Raw genomic sequence first — 21,496 nt, forward strand, 5'->3', positions numbered from 1 at the left:
TTTCTCAAAAGAAGAAATTCAAATGGCCAGAAAACACATGAAAAAATGCTCACCATCTCTAGCAATAAAGGAAATGCAAATTAAAACCACGCTAAGATTCCACCTCACCCCTGTTAGAATAGCCATCATCAGCAACACCACCAACAACAGGTGTTGGCGAGGATGCGGGGAAAAAGGAACCCTCTTACACTGTTTGTGGGAATGTAGACTAGTACAACCACTCTGGAAAAAAATTTGGAGGCTACTTAAAAAGCTGGACATCGATCTACCATTTGATCCAGCAATACCACTCTTGGGGATATACCCAAAAGACTGTTACTCCAGAGGCACCTGCACATCCATGTTTATTGCGGCACTATTCACAATAGCCAAGTTATGGAAACAGCCAAGATGCCCCAGCACTGACGAATGGATTAAGAAAATGTGGTATCTATACACAATGGAATTTTATGCAGCCATGAAGAAGAATGAAATGTTATAATTCGCTGGTAAATGGATGGAATTGGAGAACATCATTCTGAGTGAGGTTAGCCTGGCTCAAAAGACCAAAAATCTTATGTTCTCCCTCATATGTGGACATTAGATCAAGGGCAAACACAACAAGGGGATTGGACTATGAGCACATGATAAAAGTGAGAGCACACAAGGGAGGGGTGAGGATAGGTAAGACACCTAAAAAACTAGCTAGCATTTGTTGCCCTTAATGCAGAGAAACTAAAGCAGATACCTTAAAGCAACTGAGGCCAATAGGAAAAGGCGACCAGGAACTAGAGAAAAGGTTAGATCAAAAAGAATTAACCTAGAAGGTAACACCCACGCACAGGAAATCAATGTGAGTCAATGCCCTGTATAGCTATCCTTATCTCAACCAGCAAAACCCCTTGTTCCTTCCTATTATTGCTTATACTCTCTCTACAACAAAATTAGAGATAAGGGCAAAATAGTTTCTGCTGGGCATTGAGGGGGGAGCGGGAGGGGGTGGAGTGGGTGGTAAGGGAGGGGGTGGGGGCAGGGGGGAGAAATGAACCAAGCCTTGTATACACATATTAATAATAAAAGAAAAATGAAAAAAAAAATTAAGTGTCTTATTTTACCACATAGTGGCATTAAATATAAGGTTATGTTCTAGGAATAATGGGGATTAGAAGACCAACTGAGGAAAAGGTGCTTAGGAAGCAGGAAGAGTAAACTATGATGACTATGGGCAGAAGAAAAGAGAGATGACATTGAAAATAAGAATTTAATATCATTTCCTTTGTGTCTTTAAAAGAGGACTATGAGGGAAGCCTGGAGGATAAAGATAACTCAGGGAACTAGGGAAAAGATGGTAGAGATGGAAACCACCTGCGGTTCTGGGAAGGACTGTGGTTACTGGCTGTCACTCATAGCATACAGGGATGATGATCCCAGTGCTAGAATGTGACCTTGATTCATGTGGATGAAGTATCCAAAATTTTGATTTCAAACACGAACACATTTTGGTGTACTACAAAATGCACCATGATTATCATTGCATGCTATTTCCATGTTACATATTTACATTGAGAGAGCAATACAACCAGATTGTCCATCCTGGAGCTCAGTTAGCTCCAGGAATGCTGCTAGATTAGGGTGGTTAAAGAAAGGAGATAAACAAGTACTTTCCATATATCTGCAGAAAATTCTTGTGGAATTGTATTAACATGGATTGACCAAAGGCTGTGCCAGCTCTCTAAGGGATCATGCATGGAAAAACAGAAGAAACCATGTCAGTTTTGAAGAGGACTGGTCTTATTTTGACACTCCATAATTTCAAAACATGTTGTAACTCTCCTATCAGAGTCTTCTCTCTGTTTTACATCTCAATCAGATTACCCCAATGATTATTGTGTTCGGTCCTTTAGGTCATCATAACCCATATCACTTTGGACATATTTTCCATTAGTTGTTGAAGTATTTCTCAAATTGAGTAGTAAGTGTCAGAACTGCTGAAACTCTAAAGCCAGTAAAGTTTATCCTAGATATTTTTTGTTCCAATTCCATTCTCCCTTGGCTTTTAGGTATTGACTTATTCTCCTATGAAATTTTAGTCTCTCATAGAATCTAGAATTTAGATTCTGGTAGAATTTAAATTTTGATATGAGTTTAACACCAAGTTTATTGGTAGCATTGACTTTTACATGTGGACATAATTGTAAGTGTGTCCCAGTTCAGCCTTCGTATTTTAGATGTAAGGAGATTGTGTCCCACAGGGAAGCCTAGGATTACGCAGTGAATTAATGGAAGATCAAGGAACCAGGATCTCAGGTTACAGAGAATAGTGGCCATCCCAGGAAATGATTTTCTTCCTTCCAGTTGTCAAGTTTTCCCCTCTGGAGTCAGCTCCATTTTTACACTAGTACAACCACTCTGGAAAAAAATTTGGAGGCTACTTAAAAAGCTAGACATCGATCTACCATTTGATCCAGCAATACCACTCTTGGGGATATACCCAAAAGACTGTTACTCCAGAGGCACCTGCACATCCATGTTTATTGCGGCACTATTCACAATAGCCAAGTTATGGAAACAGCCAAGATGTCCCACCACTGACGAATGGATTAAGAAAATGTGGTATCTATACACAATGGAATTTTATGCAGCCATGAAGAACGAAATGTTATCATTCGCTGGTAAATGGATGGAATTGGAGAACATCATTCTGAGTGAGGTTAGCCTGGCTCAAAAGACCAAAAATCGTATGTTCTCCCTCATATGTGGACATTAGATCAAGGGCAAACACAACAAGGGGATTGGAGTACGAGCACATGATAAAAGCGAGAGCACACAAGGGAGGGGTGAGGATAGGTAAGACACCTAAAAAACTAGCTAGCATTTGTTGCCCTTAACGCAGAGAAACTAAAGCAGATACCTTAAAGCAACTGAGGCCAATAGGAAAAGGGGAACAGGTACTAGAGAAAAGGTTAGATCAAAAAGAATTAACCTAGAAGGTAACACCCACGCACAGGAAATCAATGTGAGTCAATGCCCTGTATAGCTATCCTTATCTCAACCAGCAAAAACCCTTGTTCCTTCCTATTATTGCTTATACTCTCTCTACAACAAAATTAGAGATAAGGGCAAAATAGTTTCTGCTGGGTATTGCGGGGGGGAGATGTTGCTTTGTGCAACATTTGAAAATAAGAACCTACATGCCCAAAGTTGCTGATTATTGCCTGATGTAGTTTCCCTAAAGTACTCAGAACTTTATTCTTTTTAATGTTTAGGGATCTTTGATTTTTCAAGACATCTCAGGAAGACCTGGTCATAAAAAGTGTAATAAGAAAGCTGTGAGAGAGGCGTAAAGAATTTTTGCAGGGGGTGATGAATCTTTGTCTCAACACAATATTAAAATATTCACAAACCCAAGGGGTGGGGGTGGGGAGGCACAAGGTATTCTGGTACCTTCTAACCTAGAGAAAGCTGGAGAATGATTCCTGCCAGCCACATGGTTCTGAAAAGTCCTGCAAATGTCCTGACTTGTGGAAGAGATACCAAGGGCTTAAGAAAGCTAAATGATCAAAGACACAGAAATAAAACTCTTACTTGGCACAGGTCTCTGAACATATTGTAGCAAGTGAAATTGCTTCTCAAACAAGTTTTAGATTTATTTTTTGAATTTACACAAGCACACGCAGCATAACACATACAAATTTCAAACTCCACTATTTTGAGTAGATACATAGAAGGCAATCAGCTTTGTAATTAATAGATATTACCTGTGTAGAAAAGAAAAATTAATATATAAAAACCTAGAATAAGCTATTCCACAAAAGTAGGTGCATGATTTTGCCGGAACACATATGCAAATGCAATATAAGTTTTTGAAAATTGGTTTGCCATAGATTCAATTTGGTCACCTCCATACCACACTTTTGAAATTATTCTGGTACCCATTTCTCTTCATAACAGTACTGGTACATTTGGATTCCAGGTAAACATATGTAAATTTTGCCAGGACATGTAGATAAAACTCAGGGAACATTGTTACTACTACAAATACAAGTCATAGCAAGTTGAAGCAATTTTGGGGGTGTCTTTCTTTTTCTTTCATTCATTTCCATCCAGCTAGCTCTCCAAATGAAACCTGAACACTATCAAAAAAACAGTAATCCTGAATATTCAGGTAGATATCTGAAAATAAGTTTTTGTTCTCTGTGAACATTTTTAAAGATGTAAATGTTTATTACACTTATCTGAGACACTTCAAATTGTTACATTTTTATGTGTTGAACTTCAGGACACCTTGTGTCATAGCTTTCTCAAATTTCAATCAACTAAGATTAGTTTAGAAAATTAAGATTTATTTTTTGTGGTATCATAAAGATGTCACATACTATGCTGGTAAGATTATCTAATCTCTGAATTTTAGTTTACTTTAAAATCATTCTATGTCTTTGTAAGAGGCTCTCAAACTGCTTTTGCAGTTACTTGTTCCCACAAATTAACTAAAAGCAGAAGTTTGGCATCCCTGTGTCCATTTTGTATCTGTCTTTGCTCTAAGTCATTATCTTTATTGTCACTTTGTAATCACCTTGGATTCCAGAAAAGACAGAACTGATAACATGTTTATGACAAGGAACCAGAGCCACCTGGAGCTGCCACCCTCTCAGTGAGAACAATTCACATCCAAGCCAGAGTAATCCTCTCAAACAGGAGACAGATTACATTCTCCAGGTGATAACTTCCCAAAACTGGATCAGACCACCTGCCTGACCTACCAGTCATGAGACCAATCAGACCACACCTGTGACTAGGACTGTTAAACTATGCATACCTTTGTTCCCTGCCCCCAGTTCTTTTGTTTACTTAAACTTATAGCTCATGTCTGTACTCCAAAAATGGTTAAAGATGAGCTGAGTGCTTACTCTGCCTCTTCCCAAGGCATGTCCTGAGCAGTGTAATAAACCTCCTTTCTCTGCCTTCACCGTGCCTCTATATTTGGCATTTAGGGGCAGATGCAGGACCTAGTATATGGAATCTCAGGAGTTTGGTTTAGATCCAAAACTTCGGTTTCAGCTTGAACCAGTTTATTTGCCCTACCCTTTATATGAAGACAATGACTTTATCTTCTCTGTTGGAACTGCTGCTGAATGAATACAGATAAAATATAAGATAAAGAAAAGCAAGCAGATCAAAGTTGATGCTAAGATAAATACATTTATCCATATAAGTTCATTGAGTGCTAATGGTTTATCAAATTTAATTTTGTTTTGTTGAGCTTACATGCTTTCTATGTTTTGTTACTATGAGTAATTTCATCTTTTTAGAGACCTTTCTATCCTGATCCCAAACCCCCAGTTAAAACCCCATGCTTTATGTGGAAGCCAGGACAGAATTTCATTAACTAGTTAAGGCCCAATTTACAAAGCCGAATTTTTTACACAAAATCTTAGTTTTCAAATATATCTTCAAACTAATAACTGTGTTAAACTGCTAACGGAATTTAGATGAGATTTAAGGATTTTTAGAAATACTTAGTGTACCTTCTGTTTTACTGGGGGGCTTAAGGTGAGAGGCAGAGAGGATAATTGATGGACTGACTGGGATAAAATTCTGCCTTGTAGGGCCTTTATAAATGTAACACAGGGTTAATTCCATGAAAAGGAAACTAGCTAGAGATACCACCCTCTCTTTAGTTTTGTGGAAGCTTTCAGGTCTGACAGAATCCCTGCAGTATTCAAATGCAAATGCCTCCAGGGCTCTAACATCTAAATCCTCAATCAGTTAACAAAGGAGGAGATAACAGTAATGGAGAGAAAGGCACAGGACTGAGGCTGTATCTTTGCCCTGGGGAACAGTACTGAAGAACTACCAAGGGCACACTGTATATGTGGCCTATGAGGGACCCTTTCTTTCTAAGTTCCAGATAACAAAGCTTTTCTTTTAGTTACTTAGAACTATGCTACCAGGGGGCCAATATACCTATTTGCAAGCTGTAGCTCTTCCTGTGACTAACTGTGAGAATAAACTGCATACTAAAATACAGTAGGGAATCTCATTTGAATTGCTGTCTAACATCCTTAGCATAGAAAGATGTACCCCATACCAAGTACAGGCCCTAATTTTATTTAGAATTTGGCCTTTTGTCCAACACTATCAAATAAAAGGAACCGGTTGCAAGCATAACATTGAGGGCAGCAAGTTTATTTGTTTATATTCTAGAAACTGTTGTCATTTATATGTAATTCAACTTTATTTTTAAAAAGCGTATTTTAGAAATATCTTCTTTCTGAGTAGCTGTCAGGATACAAAGTAAAAACTAAGTTGAGTTGCCTATAATAAATTAGGAAACATCATTACTAGAATAGTGCACGATTCTACTGTATAGTATCAAATAGGGAATTGAATCATAGTCATAATGAAACAATATTAATATCTCTGCTATCATCCTAATTGTCTCATTTAATGAAAGCCTCTTATGTGACTCAAAGCAACCCTCCATGAGGTTCTTTAAATGCAAATAAGAAAGAAAAATCATTTTTACTGAATAGCAGTAATTGGACAAACCATAAGCATTTGGCCCACTTATCAAGCTTTCATCCCTCAAACTTCATCCTAGCAGTACTCCAGGCAGCCTTCAGGATAAAGTCACTGCTTCATTTACTAAAGGGTAGGCAAGAGACAGGACTAGGATCCACCTGTCCCTCCACAGGAATGGCAGATGCCTAGAGAACCCAAAGGAAAAACTTCAATTGAAAGCAATTGAAGGCATGCTGGGTTCTACTTTGCTCCTGCCCTGCCCAAGAGTAGAGCATCAATTCTTTCAGGCCAATTAATTTGCCAACAGAACCCTCCTCATAGTTATCCTTTTGCCTATTCCATTATCTAGTTGTTGAAGGGGAATAAGAGGCTTCCTTCTTTGGAAAAATGTATTAAAGCCCTGCAGCCTGGAAGACTCTGAGTTGCCAAATGAGAATAAAGCCAACTCTAGTCTGTTTTCAATTCTCCAGTTTTATTCCTCATGGGATAAGCCTATGACAATTTCTCAATTTAGGAAATGAAAAGGCAAAGAAAAACACCAAATCAGAACCTACTTTTCTTTAAACTGGGATATATCATAGAAAACATAATTCAAATTAAACTTAGTTTTCCTCTTCAATCACCTTGAAACATTTTTGAGAATCCTAAGGGTGAAGCAGAATGTCTACCATTTTTTCTAAGATAAAATAACACAGTGCTAATCCTTAAGAGGTGAAGGGCTAAATATTTATAACTCTCACTTTGCAAACTAGTCAGTATGAGTTTCAATAATTGAAAAGAGATAGTCCTTTAAAGAGCACTCTAATAGGTAAAATCTTAACTATAATTTTATTTCCTCAAATTGTGAAGACATCACCTGCACGTATCCTGACACTGTCAGCTTTTTTTAGGACTGTTTGAAATGGCTTGTACAGGGAGGTCATTTAGGATATCACAGGGCTTTGGCAGGTCCATCTTTTCTGAAATCTACATTAGCTTAGTTGAAGAAAATGGATTCTTTCAGAGACCAGCACAAATTCACCATTGCCTAGAAGAAAACGCCAACACCCCTCATAACTCCTTGAGCCATCAGTGGGAATTTAACTTTAGTTCTCTAAAAGGAACATAAAAAGCTTTTTTTTCATGTTGCCTTTATGATGGACACCTGCTACTTACAAACCACATACAGCTTGTTCATGGCTAAACTCAGCCCAGGGCTGTCTCTTTTCAGCTCCTTATTAGCAGGGTAGTTAGTTTCATGTGTCATTGATTCAGGGGAAAAAAACATACACACTCAGCACTTTGCTGTGTTGGGTTCCTCAGGCTTCACTGTAAGGACTTTTCAAATCTCAGCCCCTGCAAAAGTCCACTGGGTCAGAATCAGAAAATCTGATTTAAGCATGATTGTATTTTGTCTGCAAGAGCTCTTGCTCTGTGTATTAATTCTCCTTAGAAGAGCCATGAAGATTTTTTTTTTGTTTTTGTTTTGGAAATGGCCATCTTTGCACCCACTTTTATTACTTAAAGATTAGGATACATTTTATAGACTTCAGCCTGCAGAACCAAGAAAGCTGAGTTTGGTGTAATAATAGTAAATTCCCAAACACAGGAATGAAAATGAACAGGCATTTGGTATGCATCTTGTACCCATCTTTCCCTTCTCTCAGTTCCTTTCTTCTTCATTTGGAAGCCTGGTTCTGGGACTGCTATACCTCCAGTGAATTCTGAACAGCTATTGGGAACTAGATTAATACATTGTCTTGTGACCTTCCACTGTCCTTTCCCACTGCCCTCTGGCCATCTCCCTGCTCCTCTGCATCCAATTATAAGGATGGAATGAAAAGATATGACCTCACTGCGAGAAGATTCTGCTTCTCATTAAAGGTCCTAATAGAGGATTTGGTGGAAAACAAGTTGTTACAGCACCATTTGCTGCCCATGAGGTTTGAGGTTTTCATTAGCTCACAATTTTTACAACATCACCCATTAACCCAACTCCTGAAATATGTCAAGTCTGTTTTAACTAGTCATATTTTGTCTCTGAGGACCTATATAAAGACTGTAAGAAATACGTTCCCTTGGCAGGGCTTACAAATTTTCAGACAAGTATCCTATTAGGGAGGGCCTTGGGAAAAACTGCTAATAAGATGTAATTTATCTACTACTTTCCATTTTGGAATGCTTTCTTCCATTTTGGCTGCTTCCCCTCTACTCATACACCCATATCTCCTGCATCTGTTCCCATAGCAACATGGCGAAGCTGGTTATGTTTTCACAAGTTTCTTGAAGCATGAAACCTTAAGGAAGAAAGACCTAATAGTAGAACTTTGGGTACTAAGATCTGAGGGAAAAGACAGAAGTCTTCTGTACCACTGGCATAGAGCCTGTTTTCTTTTAAGACTAGCTTGCTACATGTTTATACCTGTATATTTATGAGTAGGCAAATTTTTAGGGTCAAGTATCCTATGAAAATGTTCCCCTCATTAATTCAAGAAATATTCATTGAACTTCCCCAAAGCAGATGGACCTATCCATATATGCTTAACTGCAATTTAAAGATATCATAATACAAAATGCTAGATAAATTCACATGTGGGGGGAATACTGCTGGCTGAAATAGGTAGTTTCAGATATTATTTAATTTGCTAAATCATCAGCAAACTATTCCCAACCACATACCCACCAAACACAGGTGGTCAAGAAATATATAGTGCTGCTGTAGCTGAATTTCCAGACTAAATATGCAACTCCAGCTTTGAAATGCAGCAAGTAAGGATGCTGAGTAGCAGTCAATATTTGTTCATGCAATCTATAATGGCAGCTGTTACCTATGACATTTTTTGCCAGGTAGTGTAGCTTATTTAGTGTGACCTATATGCTAGGCAAGTTGCAAGGCCACTATGTTGCCAGCCTTAGCAAGAACTCTATGGTCCTGTCTCATTCTCATCATTGCTAAGCCTTTAACTTTACTCCCTGGCTGTTCTTTCCTATTCAGATCTAAGCTTATTTGGCAAAAAGGCAGATTATCATCAGTGACATTTATATTTATGTTTACCAGAGGAGGGCAAGAGAATATTTTCACTGATAACAAAATAAAAGCAAATGTCTTCCTCTACTCCCTTTGACAATTCTTCCTTCATGATTTGATGGCTGTTGCCTTGCAAGCTTTTTAACATTTCTGGAAGCTGAAAAGGGGAAGAGCCAGGTAAAAAGTGTCATTACAAGATGAAGGTGAATTCCCTAATAGAAAGAACATGTGTTGTGATCATCTTTCTGTTGTGACCTCCAAGTTAATGAAATCCCAAGCTGTTGAAATAGCTTTCTTACCCTATGATATATCCATATTAACAATATTAGATGGATGTTTTAAATTTATTAGTTCCATACTATATTATTTCTAGTCATAAGAAAGCAAAACTAGTAGTTTGGGATTATACAATAAGAAATTGTAATGGGTTACATCTGAAAAACCCTTCCATCTCTGTCACATGTGCATATGTCCATGAAGGAGAATATATATTTTGCTATAGTAAATGAAAATATAAAAAGAACTTGAGAATTTCTGCAAAATGAGAATGAGAATTAGCTAACAGGGTACAAGGTGATTTTGAGTAGTCCTTCTCCTATTCTGCTTCTTCAAATATGTTGGTGGTCATCTCTGCCGAAACCACACCCGCCTCTTCCTTCCTGAAGGTGCTTGGATGCAGAGCTGAACGGGAATCCTCAGCTCCAGGTATTATCCTGAGGGAAGCAAAAAAGTCCTAGGGAAGTTTTAAAGAATGAGGGCAGACTCCTTTAAGCCAGGGGTCAGCACACTAGGACTGTAGCCAAATTCTGACTATTGCCTGTTTCTGTAAACAGTTTACTAGAACACAGCCATGCGTCTTTGTGTATGTGGTGGTTTTCTAGTTCGTTTTTGTTGTGTTTTCTGGCCATTTTCATGCTCCAGAGACAGAGTTGACAGTTCGTGAGCAGTGGCAACACAGCCTACTATATACATTATATTTACTAAACTATTTACTATCTGATTCTTTATAGAAAAAAAATTTGCTGAGCCCTCATTTAAATCATTCTCACTCTAGAGTTAGGCTTCATTTGAAGAGCAAAGCTAGAGAACAAAGAGGAAGTTATGAAATGCCTCTTACTGAATATATTCACTACAGAAGATTTCAAATAGATTATACTTATTTACACTATTATCATTTGGGATTCATTGTGACATTGTCAAAAGAAACAACTAACATTTGTTGAGATTCCATATATTCTCGGCACCGTGTTGGAAAATTTTCATGAAATAGGCATTTGAATAACATACGTCAAGGAATTTAGGCTTTCCTGGAGATTGGGTCTTACGGAAAATCAAGCAAACCAACAAGTACACCAAGGGTTCAAGCTTTATGTCCTTAAAATCAGGAGGGGGTGTCTTGCTGCAGCATAGATGGTGGCTGCTCATTAGTCCCCTTCCCCCCACAAGGCTGTATACCTTAGTCACCCAGCTTGAAATGCAACTTCCCTTCTATGCAAGGTCAGAAATGGATGACTTTGGAGACACACATTGTAGGTCTTATGGATACTGTAAATGGAGAATTAAATGGAAAAGGCAGGAACACTCACATGCCCATTCTGTAAATTAATGACAGCATGCATGAAAACCTAAATGCTCTAGAGGGCAATTACTGTTTCTCTAAATGGTAGGTTAAAAATCGTAAACTTTTAGAGTGAGGATGGATTAAAGTCTTCATATGTTTCCAATTCTATGAATTACATTTCCAGAAAGAGAAACATGAGGCAGTAGTGACTGGGACCATGGCTGCTGTGCAGAAGTTTTGAGTCCCAGACCAGTTTTCTTTCTCTCTCTTTCTTTCCCCACTCCCTACCAAATGAAGTTATTTGCATTACTTTTTGATTCTTTATTCATATCAATCATCAATCAGAAAGTGTACATGACATAATTGTGGTGCTCATGGGTCACAATTGAGACATCTCATCTTCCTTCAAAGTTGCTGCAAAATATTGAACCTAATTTTTTGCTTGTACACTTATATTTTTGTATTCTTTCATTTTCAATATATGCCTTTTCAAGAATGTATCTATTTTTCTTGGGCCTGCCTATCTGTGAATTTAGTTTTTGCTGTCAGCAATGCCTCCCACTGCTTTCTAGTTTGGCCCTGTGCTCTTGGATTCTGAATCCGTTCTGAAACAAGGAATAGCACACCATCCTTTCTTGGCAGATAACTGCCCTCCTTTCAAAGAAGAAAGAGTCAGATAGGATGTCTGTGAAAATAAAGAACAAAAAATAAAAATGACAGAGCAAGTCAAATAGTAAGAAAATAAGGCTTTGTCTGAAAAGAAAAAAAAATAGTACCAATGGAAAGGGAAATAAAATGGCTCTGGCAAAACTTGTTCTCTTTTCTATTCATTCTGGGGAATGTAGAAGGGGGTTAGAGAGAGAAGCAGTTTCATTTGTCACTGCCTCATCCCTCAAGATGAGCCAAAACCTGCCTGGCCATCTGTGTTGCTCAGCGAAGCAACTCTCAACTCACCTGCGGTGTTAGTGCAGCAATGAGTAGTGTCACTTTTAGCAGCATACCCATTCACAGTGTTCAGGTAACCCTGGCTTATTTAAGGCCCTTTGTCCTTGAACAATCTGAGTGTTATCTTCAAAGTTCCTTGTACCCAGGTACCCACTTTTGCAGGCAGAGCCTGTCCTTGTTAGGGGCTAAATAACACTTAGGGCTACCTAATGGTGGAGAAGATGTGTGAGTCATTGGTTGCTTTGTGTCTGTATTACCAGTCTAATCTATGCTCTGATCATTCTCATGAACCAAGGTGATATAGTCTAAGCTTCTATTTGACTGACCTAACTAGCAAACCTAAAAACCTAAAAGTAGGGCTATCCCATAATCTCCCCAAAGGCAGAGTGGGCATGGCTGGAAATGACACACACAGTGTTACCTTAGCAGGACCCCATATGTGACAGTGCCAGAGGAGTCCTTGGAGATATCAGGGCCTTGTGGCTACTCTTAGGACACTTAATTTTTTTTTTTTTTAAATTTCTCTTAGCCAAATCATCTTTCAGAAGTTGGCCACATTTACCTGTTGATGCTGTTTTTCTGTGCTAACATCTGCCAGTCTTTGCCTTTGGCATTGGGGGTATCGAAGGTAGCACAAATCCGCTGTCTGATGGAGTAAGGGATTTTGAAGGCTTTGGGGCCAGTCTGTGCAGGGAAGGCGCTGTCCTCTTGTGCGAAGAAAGTGATGGTTTCGCGTTCACTCTATAAACAAAATAAAGAAAGCATGACTGGATTCGATGGACATTTTTATTTCTGAAAATCTGTGTTAACACACATGCACAAAATGCTTGTCTGTCGTAGTGGACTCTATAAAATACATTGACAAGTTCCCTTCTCCTCTCAAATAGTAAAGAACTTCTCTAGTGGCCTAATAAATTATGTCCTACAGATTTACAATAGCTTCTCTCCCTTGGGAGAGTCACAGACACCAGCTTCCCACATCCAAAGAGCTGTCAGGTGAGAGCAAAATTAGATCTTTCTTCCTCTTTCAAAGCTAGGCTCTCAGGGATAGATGTAGAATTAGTAGAAAGAAACTACCAAGTGACAGATTTGGGTTCAGTATGAGGAATGACCTTCTGATAGTTATCATATCCAAAGACAGATGTGCTGATCAGAACAGCTGGCTGGGGAGGGTCTGGTCAGGGAAGCTACAAGGGGAACGGGTTGGATGTGACTCATAGAAAAGTTTGTCCTGCACCCCAGTCCTAGCCATATGACTCTATGATAAACATCTTGGTCTTGTTTCAGAATTAAATCCCTTTGATGAAAGAAGACCCAGTCATGGGTTAGAGACAACAGGCAGATTATCTTTGTGCAGTGCACAGGCTGGAAAGCTTCTTCTCGCTGTCTTCCCTCCCTGCTTCTAATTTGCAGCTGTCCAGTGAGGCTCTGTCATTTCAGTATAACACACAGATGAGGTCATCATGGCCAAAATGAAATCACATGGAAATTTACAATGTTTCAGTACCTACTGACGTGGACTCGCAGAATTTTAAGGACTAAAACATATCTGATGGAATCACACCTATGTTTATTATATGCAAAAAAACAAAGGATTCTGCTGAAGCAATTAAAGTCCCTAATCAGAATCAGTTCCTTTGAGTGACTTAAGAAGGATTTTCCTGACCTGATCAGGAGGCCCTCAAAAGGGTGAAGAGATAATTCTTGTCTGGGGAGTGTTCATTCTCTCTGACTCTTTGTTTCTCTGTCTCTCTCTCTCTCCCCCTTGCACCCTCTCTTCTCTTCTCTCCCTCTCTCACTCTTCCGTACTGGGGACAGAATCTAGCTTTATGACTAAACTGCACCCCCAGCCCTGGAGGCATCCCTTCTCCTGGCCTAGAGAAAGCAAGCAGTGAACATGTGTGGCAAGGAGCTGATAATGGCTCCTATACTCCTGGCAAAGGCCAGAAAGTTCCTATAGCCACAAGGAACTGATCTGTGCCAACAACTTAAATAAGCTTGGACTCTCAGCACCAAATAAGAATAGGTTCTTAGCCAATATCTTGATTTCAGCCTATGAGATCCTGGCCAAAGAACCTAGTTATACCACAGCTGGACTTGTGACATAATAAATGTCATAAATGTACAGTTTAGACCCCAAGAAGGTAAACTTTGCATTAGGAACTTGTCTGTTATGTCCTCCTTCAAATCAACACATGCCCTTTCTGAATGATCCTGAGTCCCGCTCTAATCTTTTCTGGATAGGGGGAAGGTGGGAGCAATATTGGGAATAGAACTCAGAGCCTCACACTTGCAAGGTAGGTGCTGTACCACTTGGGGCATACCTCCAACCCCGTCCCCCTTTTATTGCTTTATTTTTTTCAGATTAGGTTTCTTGTTTTTTACCCTGGGCTGGTCTCAGACTTTTATTTTCCTACCTATGTCTCCTACGTAGCTGGGATTACAGATGTATACCACCATGTCTGGCTTGGGGTCTAACTAACTTTTCTACCCAGGCTGTTCTTGATCTATGATCCTCCCATCTCTACTTCCAGAGTAGCTGAGATTATGGGTGTGCACCACCATGCCCTATTCTGCCGTAATCTTCCCGGGACTTTCAATTTTTACATGCCTTCCTGAACCATAACTGTGGTGTCTCTTCTCAGCTAGCACCTATGCTCACACAATTATAAACCATCAGACGTGGTGAATCTTCAAGAATCTTTTAAGTGAGGAAGCTGGGTGATGCAGAAATTTTATGAATGATGGACAGTGCTTTCTCTCTTTCTGTAGTCATTGGATCCAGATACAGGTTTAAGGCTGTGTTTGGTACCTCAGATGTTCCAAGTCAGAGCAGCATCATGGTCAAATGCATGTGAAAAGTGCTGCCTCTTACATCTCCCTCTTGGAAACTCAAAGTATATGTTATCATAATAGATTGTACCTTCTGGTTTCAGTTCTGTTCCCTTATATGTTACAGAACAATTCTCATAGAAACCCTTCCAGTATTTGCAGTTAATATGTTCTAATAGCATAAAAATGACTTGAAGAATCAGAAAGATCCTGCTTTGGAGTGAGACTCTGCACTCCCTAGCTTGTGACTCTGGATGGTATCTGACCTCTCTCAGTCCCAATTTCCTAATCAGCCCTTTTGCAAGTTTTATAGGCTTCACAGAGGTTATGAAAGTTGCCAAAAGTCACTGAGATAGTTTGGGACATAGCTGAAATTAGAATTTGGATACCCTGATAACTATATGAGCACACATTTCACTGCTTCAAATCAAGTTTTATGAAATACGCAGAGTAGAATGGTTAAGAAAAACATGTTAGTATTATGCTTCAAGAATTTATAGGAGGAAAGACTTCACAGAGGAAGTGGCTGAGTTGTTCTTGGAGGATTGGTAGACAGCCACTGAACAGATTTTGGGTGCATAGGTACTTATTCCAAGCAAAGTGGACAATTCTGTGCTGATATATTGAATGGTTATAAAATAAACCAACTCAACTTCTTACTGCATAAAATAAGTTACAAGATACATCATTTTTTTATCATGGTTTGTAAAATTTCTCTTAGCCTCTAAAAATGCAAATCAAATACGAATGGCTTCCTTATGTATTTTCTGACTTAAAGATTATGATTGAAACTACAGAGGAAGGGAAATAGAGAAGGAGAGAGAGAGAGAGAGAGAGAAATCCATGCAAGCTAACATGGTAGTTGTCACCGTAAAATGGGACCAAAGGATGGTAACCTGGGAAAATGTGGCTTGAAACTGACAGAATTTCTAGACACAGAATTGGTTTCTAGAAGTCTTCATGGCACCTGAGAATTATTGACCAGGCTTTGCCTTGATTGTTGGCAAAAGAAAGACCACTTTGATTCATAAAATAAATCTGGAGAAAGTGATCTTTAAAAATGAATAAAGTATTAAGGTATTATATAGGACTGAGTCTGAAAATAAGTAGGTTTTCTATTTACTACACTTTAATAAGTGGGCTTCATTTCCCTCTTAAAGTTTCCAAGTTTAAATATTTTCCATGCACAAGGATGATACTCTATATAACATTTATGACGTATTCTAAAAGACATCTGGACCAAGTAATAAGAATCCTGTAGATACATCACATTTTCTGATTGTTTAATTTAAATAGGCAGAGGAACAGTAGATTTTCATGCTCTGCACATCTGAGATAAGCGGTTGCTACCTGGTTAGTTTAGGGAGTTGTAAATCAATGCAAGATTCCTAGTGTTCTATTTTATAACAGACAAATTATCCCCAACTTCCACCACTTTGGGAGGAAAGATAAGAGAATTGCTTAAAGGGAAAATTGTAACATGTAAGATTCCCATTTAAGTCATTTCTACCAAGAAAAAGTCTTCAAAAATATATTAATAAGGAAAGATGAAATAAATTACTTGGGGGTGCTTCCCTTCTCAGAGTGAGCAAAAATGTTTTGTTCTAGTCTACAATTTTTAGGTGGGAGATAGTGTTGCTTTGAAGAGTATCAATTGGCAATAATATTAGGTAATTCAAAGGGGTAAATTCTAGGGGAACAGTTTCTACAGATACAATATTGGCCACTCTACAAAGCCAAGAGATGCAGTATCTTGGTTACTAAAGTAATTTTTAGTTTTGAGTATGATAACAAGGATTGCATTTATTTGGAAAACTATTTAGATTAACAGGCATGAAAAGATATGATAGATGTGATACTACACATCTATACATTTATTTATCTATACATAAAGAAACAAATCCCTTCAATGAGGATGATCATTGCATTGATTCAGACATTTAAAATAAATAAGCACCCATATACACACAAGAGATACCCTTCACCTTCATGGTTTTGTTGTTAAATATAGGAAGCAAAACTCTAAGATAATCCATGCAAGTAATATAAGAAATGGGACCTTTGGGCAGGGAGTGAGGTATTCAAAAGAAAATTTATTCAAAGATGTTTTTGAACATCTGTGGTTCCATATTGTGATTAATTTTCATCAATAAAAGTCTAGTTACTAAGTTACTAAAACCAACTAAATGTAGGCTTTTTCAGCCTGGAGACAACCATGAAGTATGATGCACCCTCAAAACCGACTCATGACTTCTAACTCACTGACTGATATAGACTCCTGTCTAGAATGCATCCTTCTTCTTCCCCAGGTAATCACCCTTTCTGGGCACTTTCCAATCTTCCCTTTTGCTTCAACCATTTAATAGAAAAGTCATTTTTAGGGAAAAGAAGACAGTTTTTTTTTTTTTTTAATCAGATGTATCATCAGATGTATGCTTTTCCCAGGAGTCAGGCCCCCGAGGTGGGAAGACTTTGAGGAATCATTCAATCAAGACCATTTGCAGCAAGTCTACATGTAGATATCTGTTCTATTCTTGAAGATCATAGAGTGAAATTTGTTCTAGTCCATCATGTAAATGCTGATATCCACACCACCTTGCTCAGACTTTCAAAACTGATCTATGATCCCTAACCCATACCGATACAGACTCATGCCTGGTTTGGTGTCCTGAAGTAATGTAGAGTGGAGGCCAAACTTTGATCCTGTAGTCGTCTTTTAGTTTATACTCTGACTCCCATTTTATTAGTTTAATGACCTTGGACAAGATGGTTGACTTCTTTGAGATTTTTATGTCATGTAGCATTGTGATAGCAGTAATAATTAATCCACAACATAGTGATAGTTATATGACAAATGTGAAAGCAAATGGAAAGGTACCACAATATAATGGGTTTCAAAAGTTATTTGTCTTCTTTGTGACATAAGAAATGTTAACAAATCAGACTTGTCTAAGATGTACTTGGAGATGAGATGCACTGTGTCAAATTCCTGCAGTAACACTTACACTTGAAGCAATTAATAAAGTGCTCCTGGCAGGATCAAAGGGCTAATAAGTCTTCCAAAAGCAGTAGCCTAGAAACCAATGGCTGTAGCTCAACAATGAATATCTGAATATTATTCGGATACTTGCCTCCTATTTTGAAGAAAGTGACATCACCTTCTTTAAGACATTTCAAAGTGACTTGTGAAGCATTAGAAAAGGAATTGGAGGCAAACAGTAGATTGTGTTTATTAGCTAATATTCCTTCAGTGGACTTCAAGAATTTATTTAAGCAAAGAGCAAAGGCATCACGAGTGTACAAACACTATTCTATTGCTCTTACATAAACAGCCTGTAATAGCAGAAGTTGATTTCCACTATCCATGTGCCTAAAACACAAAAACTTATAAACCTGGAATTCTTCTGTGGATCTGTTACCAGAGGAGTAGCACAATTTGGATCAGAGGCATCTTTACATTCTGCTTTTTCTGATTGCTTCTGAAAACAAGTTCTTTTTGGATCTTCTTTTTGTTTTTAACTTTAAAGCTTTCCTACAATTTTTTATTTTACTTTGAAATGTATTGTGTTAAATATGCCAGGACTGTTCAAGAAAGAGGCTCTAAAAATATCCTACCCCAGGTTTCTGGATCTACCTTCCCCATCAAAACTCCTTCACACAAAAATGCTAATTGGCAGTAATAAATGCAAATACTACATAAACATGTCAGTTAAGACAGCTATCAATTTTAAGGCACAATTCTTTGGAAAGCCATCCGCTCCTCAGAAAAACTATTTGGGGAATTAGCAATATTCACTTTGCATAAACAATGAATTGAAATGAGAATGAAAAGAAGCAATAATGCTGTATAGCTACAAATAGTCAAAGGAAAAAACTTGAAATTGAGTTGTACGTGTATAAATGTGTTAAACATTTTGTCAAGACTAAATTAAGAGATACATATTATTTATATATTGATAAATATGTATCTGTATACCTTTTGATTTATTGTACAGGTCAACCATGTGTTTTCTTACACTAGTCAGGAATTATCTTAAAACTGCTAAGTAGAAAGATCACATCCCTCTGCTAACTCTCTCCTGCTGCCGCTAAATAACAATTCAGAAGAATATGCTATTGTTCAAAGCTTTGGAGTCATTCCATAGTTCAGGGCAAATAAGAGACTGGCAGAAATCAGGGGTCATTTTGCAAATGTTCCCAAGTGAATTCTCCTTTGACTCATTTTTTAACTCTACCCTTCTGCAACAATATGACCTGGACAAGGTCCTTTGTTATTTGTATTTCCATTTCCCCATTTCACAGAATGGGATTAACATATACCTTGTTCATCCTATACTGTTATCTCTTGCCCTAGGTATGCTCAGGGGAGTGGCTTCAGGTCCCCGTGGGGATACCACAATTTGAGGATGCTCAAGTTTCTTATATAAAATGGCATAGTATTTGTATGTAAGTCCTGTATATTATTAGTAATCTTTAGATTATTTATAACACTTAATAAAATGTAAATGCTATGTAAATAGTTGTTATAGTGTATTATTTAGGGAATAATGACAGAGAAAGCCTGTAATGTGTTCAGTATAAATGCAGCTTTTTTTTCCCCTCAAATATTCTCTAGAGGTGGCTGACTGAATCTGTGAAAGCAGAACCCATGGATACTGTGGCACTGACTGCATTATTTTGAGGAATCTAGGTTTAATGGAAATGTGGCTATATAGATAGAACTCTGTGCCTGGAGGACATGAGATATTGTAAAGACGACAAGGATTCCAGGCTCCAAAGATGAAATACACACGAGGCAACAGACTTCTAAAAACCTAGTCAGACCAGCCGAAAACCAGCCCAGTGGAAACTTCGTGCCTCTTCATGGCATGTGTCTCTACCATTTGGATCTGGCCTATAACACATCACAGCAAGCACCCCAAGTCTACTATGGACCATGGAAATGGATTGTCATTTTGTGTACAAAAAGATCTGTGCTTGCTCCTTCCCAAAGGTCCCCCCACAGGCACTTGGCTCTCTGATGGGTTGAATTTCCCTACCTTCTGCGAAGCTCAGCTCAATCCTCAGACTGAGGAAGTTTCTTTTCCCATATCAATAAAGAGGATGAAAAGGCTTTGTACACTCTGAAGCTCTTCCAAACCTGATTAGCACAGCTGAGAAGGCATGACATTATTTTTTTTTATTGTCCCTTCAAAAGGGTAGTCCAAGGACTCACCTCCAGAATGGATGTCTGCACTTGGAGGATCTGTTCATGGCCTTTGAGCTGCCGGATGCAGATTTTGCAAGACAGCTGGGTAGTGGTGGGCGTGTAGCGCTCCAGGGAGAAGGCACAGTGCAGGGGCTGCCGGTTGCTGCTCCACACACGGGAGAATGGGACTTCCTGCAGGGGACAGAAAGGATACGAGAGAGGTATAGTGTGCAGAACCCGGCTGCAATGAACAGAAAATGGAGACTTAATCGCAATAATTATTATCATGACAACGATGATTGCAGCAGAGATAATTGCCTAGGAGACTTTGGTGGAATTGTAGAAATAATGTTCCAGCATATGCCAAGCAACACAGAAGTAATTAATGTCAATTCCAATTGATAACATTTGAGTTCCAAAACCACACTGCAAGAGCTCAGATTTCACTTGGTGACACACACAAGTAGAGAAAATACTATCAAAAAATTAATCATCATTTTTCCACTAAAAATTATTTCCTGTTTTACAACTACTCTAGTCCATCCTTCATTCTAAGCCTGGGTTAGGATGATATCTTCTCATTTAAATGAAAATTACGCTGAGGTACTGACTGACCAGAATTTATCACCCATGCTACAAATTCATTGCAGGACTGTGTGGACAATGTATCCAGCATAATAGTTGAGACCTACTGCAAAACTGTGCAGACATCCACACATCCCAGAGAGAGACTGGGCCACCCCATAGTGACCTAGTTTGCCAATTCCCCACTGTTCAATTCATCCACTCCACAGTTATGTGTAAGGTGCTTGCTAATGGCCAGATCCTGTACTAGATAAGCAAGACATAATAACAAATTAGGTTTGGCTCTCATTCTCAAGGGACTTATAGACAGTTGAGTGACAAATACAATTTTTACTGAGGAGGGAAATTCTTCCTTTTTTCTAATATGAGCCAGTGCATGCCACCAAGGAGACTGTGCTCAGGCCTGTGACTTTACAGTATGTCCTTGATATTTTCCCATGTACTAAAAGCTGTCTCCTTTCTTCTCAAATGTGGCTGGAGCCCTTGACAATGGCCATGCATGTCCACCCTCTAGTAATTATCCTTCTCACTTTTTTGCTCATCTCATTAATTTGCTCCCTTATCTGTTGTGAGAAAGATAATTTTCTGTGATACCAAAGCTGAAGGTGGCAAAAGCTGCATGAAGTTTGGAAGTTTGGGACTCTGAAGGCTGGGTGGTGATGAAGCTGGCAGGTGTTAGAAGACCAAGGGCCTTAATTAAAATTATTCACTTTGAGTAACTATGAGTGACCTACTTATTCTTGAGCTCTAACATTCACACTTGCTCATATAACTTGTTTCCTAATTTTTCTCTACAAGAAGTCTCACAGATCCTGATTTTGGATACTTCTGGGGAGAACCGGCAAGGAAGGGTTGGTTTTAGAATGAAGTATGCTTA

General features: G+C 38.6%; 1 protein-coding gene across 11 annotated transcripts in view; it reads right to left on the reverse strand.

Moving 5' to 3' along the window:
* Unc5d (unc-5 netrin receptor D) overlaps positions 1 to 21,496 on the reverse strand; it is a 528,179-nt gene that overhangs the window by 14,370 nt on the left and 492,313 nt on the right. For 10 of the 11 annotated variants that reach the window (XM_074054658.1, XM_074054656.1, XM_074054655.1 and 7 more), the window contains 2 exons: positions 20,062 to 20,226; positions 12,577 to 12,755 (listed from right to left, as the gene is read on the reverse strand). In XM_074054658.1, the coding sequence (XP_073910759.1) occupies positions 12,577 to 12,755; positions 20,062 to 20,226 (344 nt within the window). Of the gene's footprint in view, positions 1 to 3,653; positions 10,222 to 12,576; positions 12,756 to 20,061; positions 20,227 to 21,496 lie in introns of those variants that run through there. The other variant, XM_074054653.1, reaches the window with a different exon arrangement.

Source organism: Castor canadensis, chromosome 14 (assembly GCF_047511655.1).
Source record: "Castor canadensis chromosome 14, mCasCan1.hap1v2, whole genome shotgun sequence".
NCBI classification, from domain to species: Eukaryota; Metazoa; Chordata; class Mammalia; order Rodentia; family Castoridae; genus Castor; species Castor canadensis.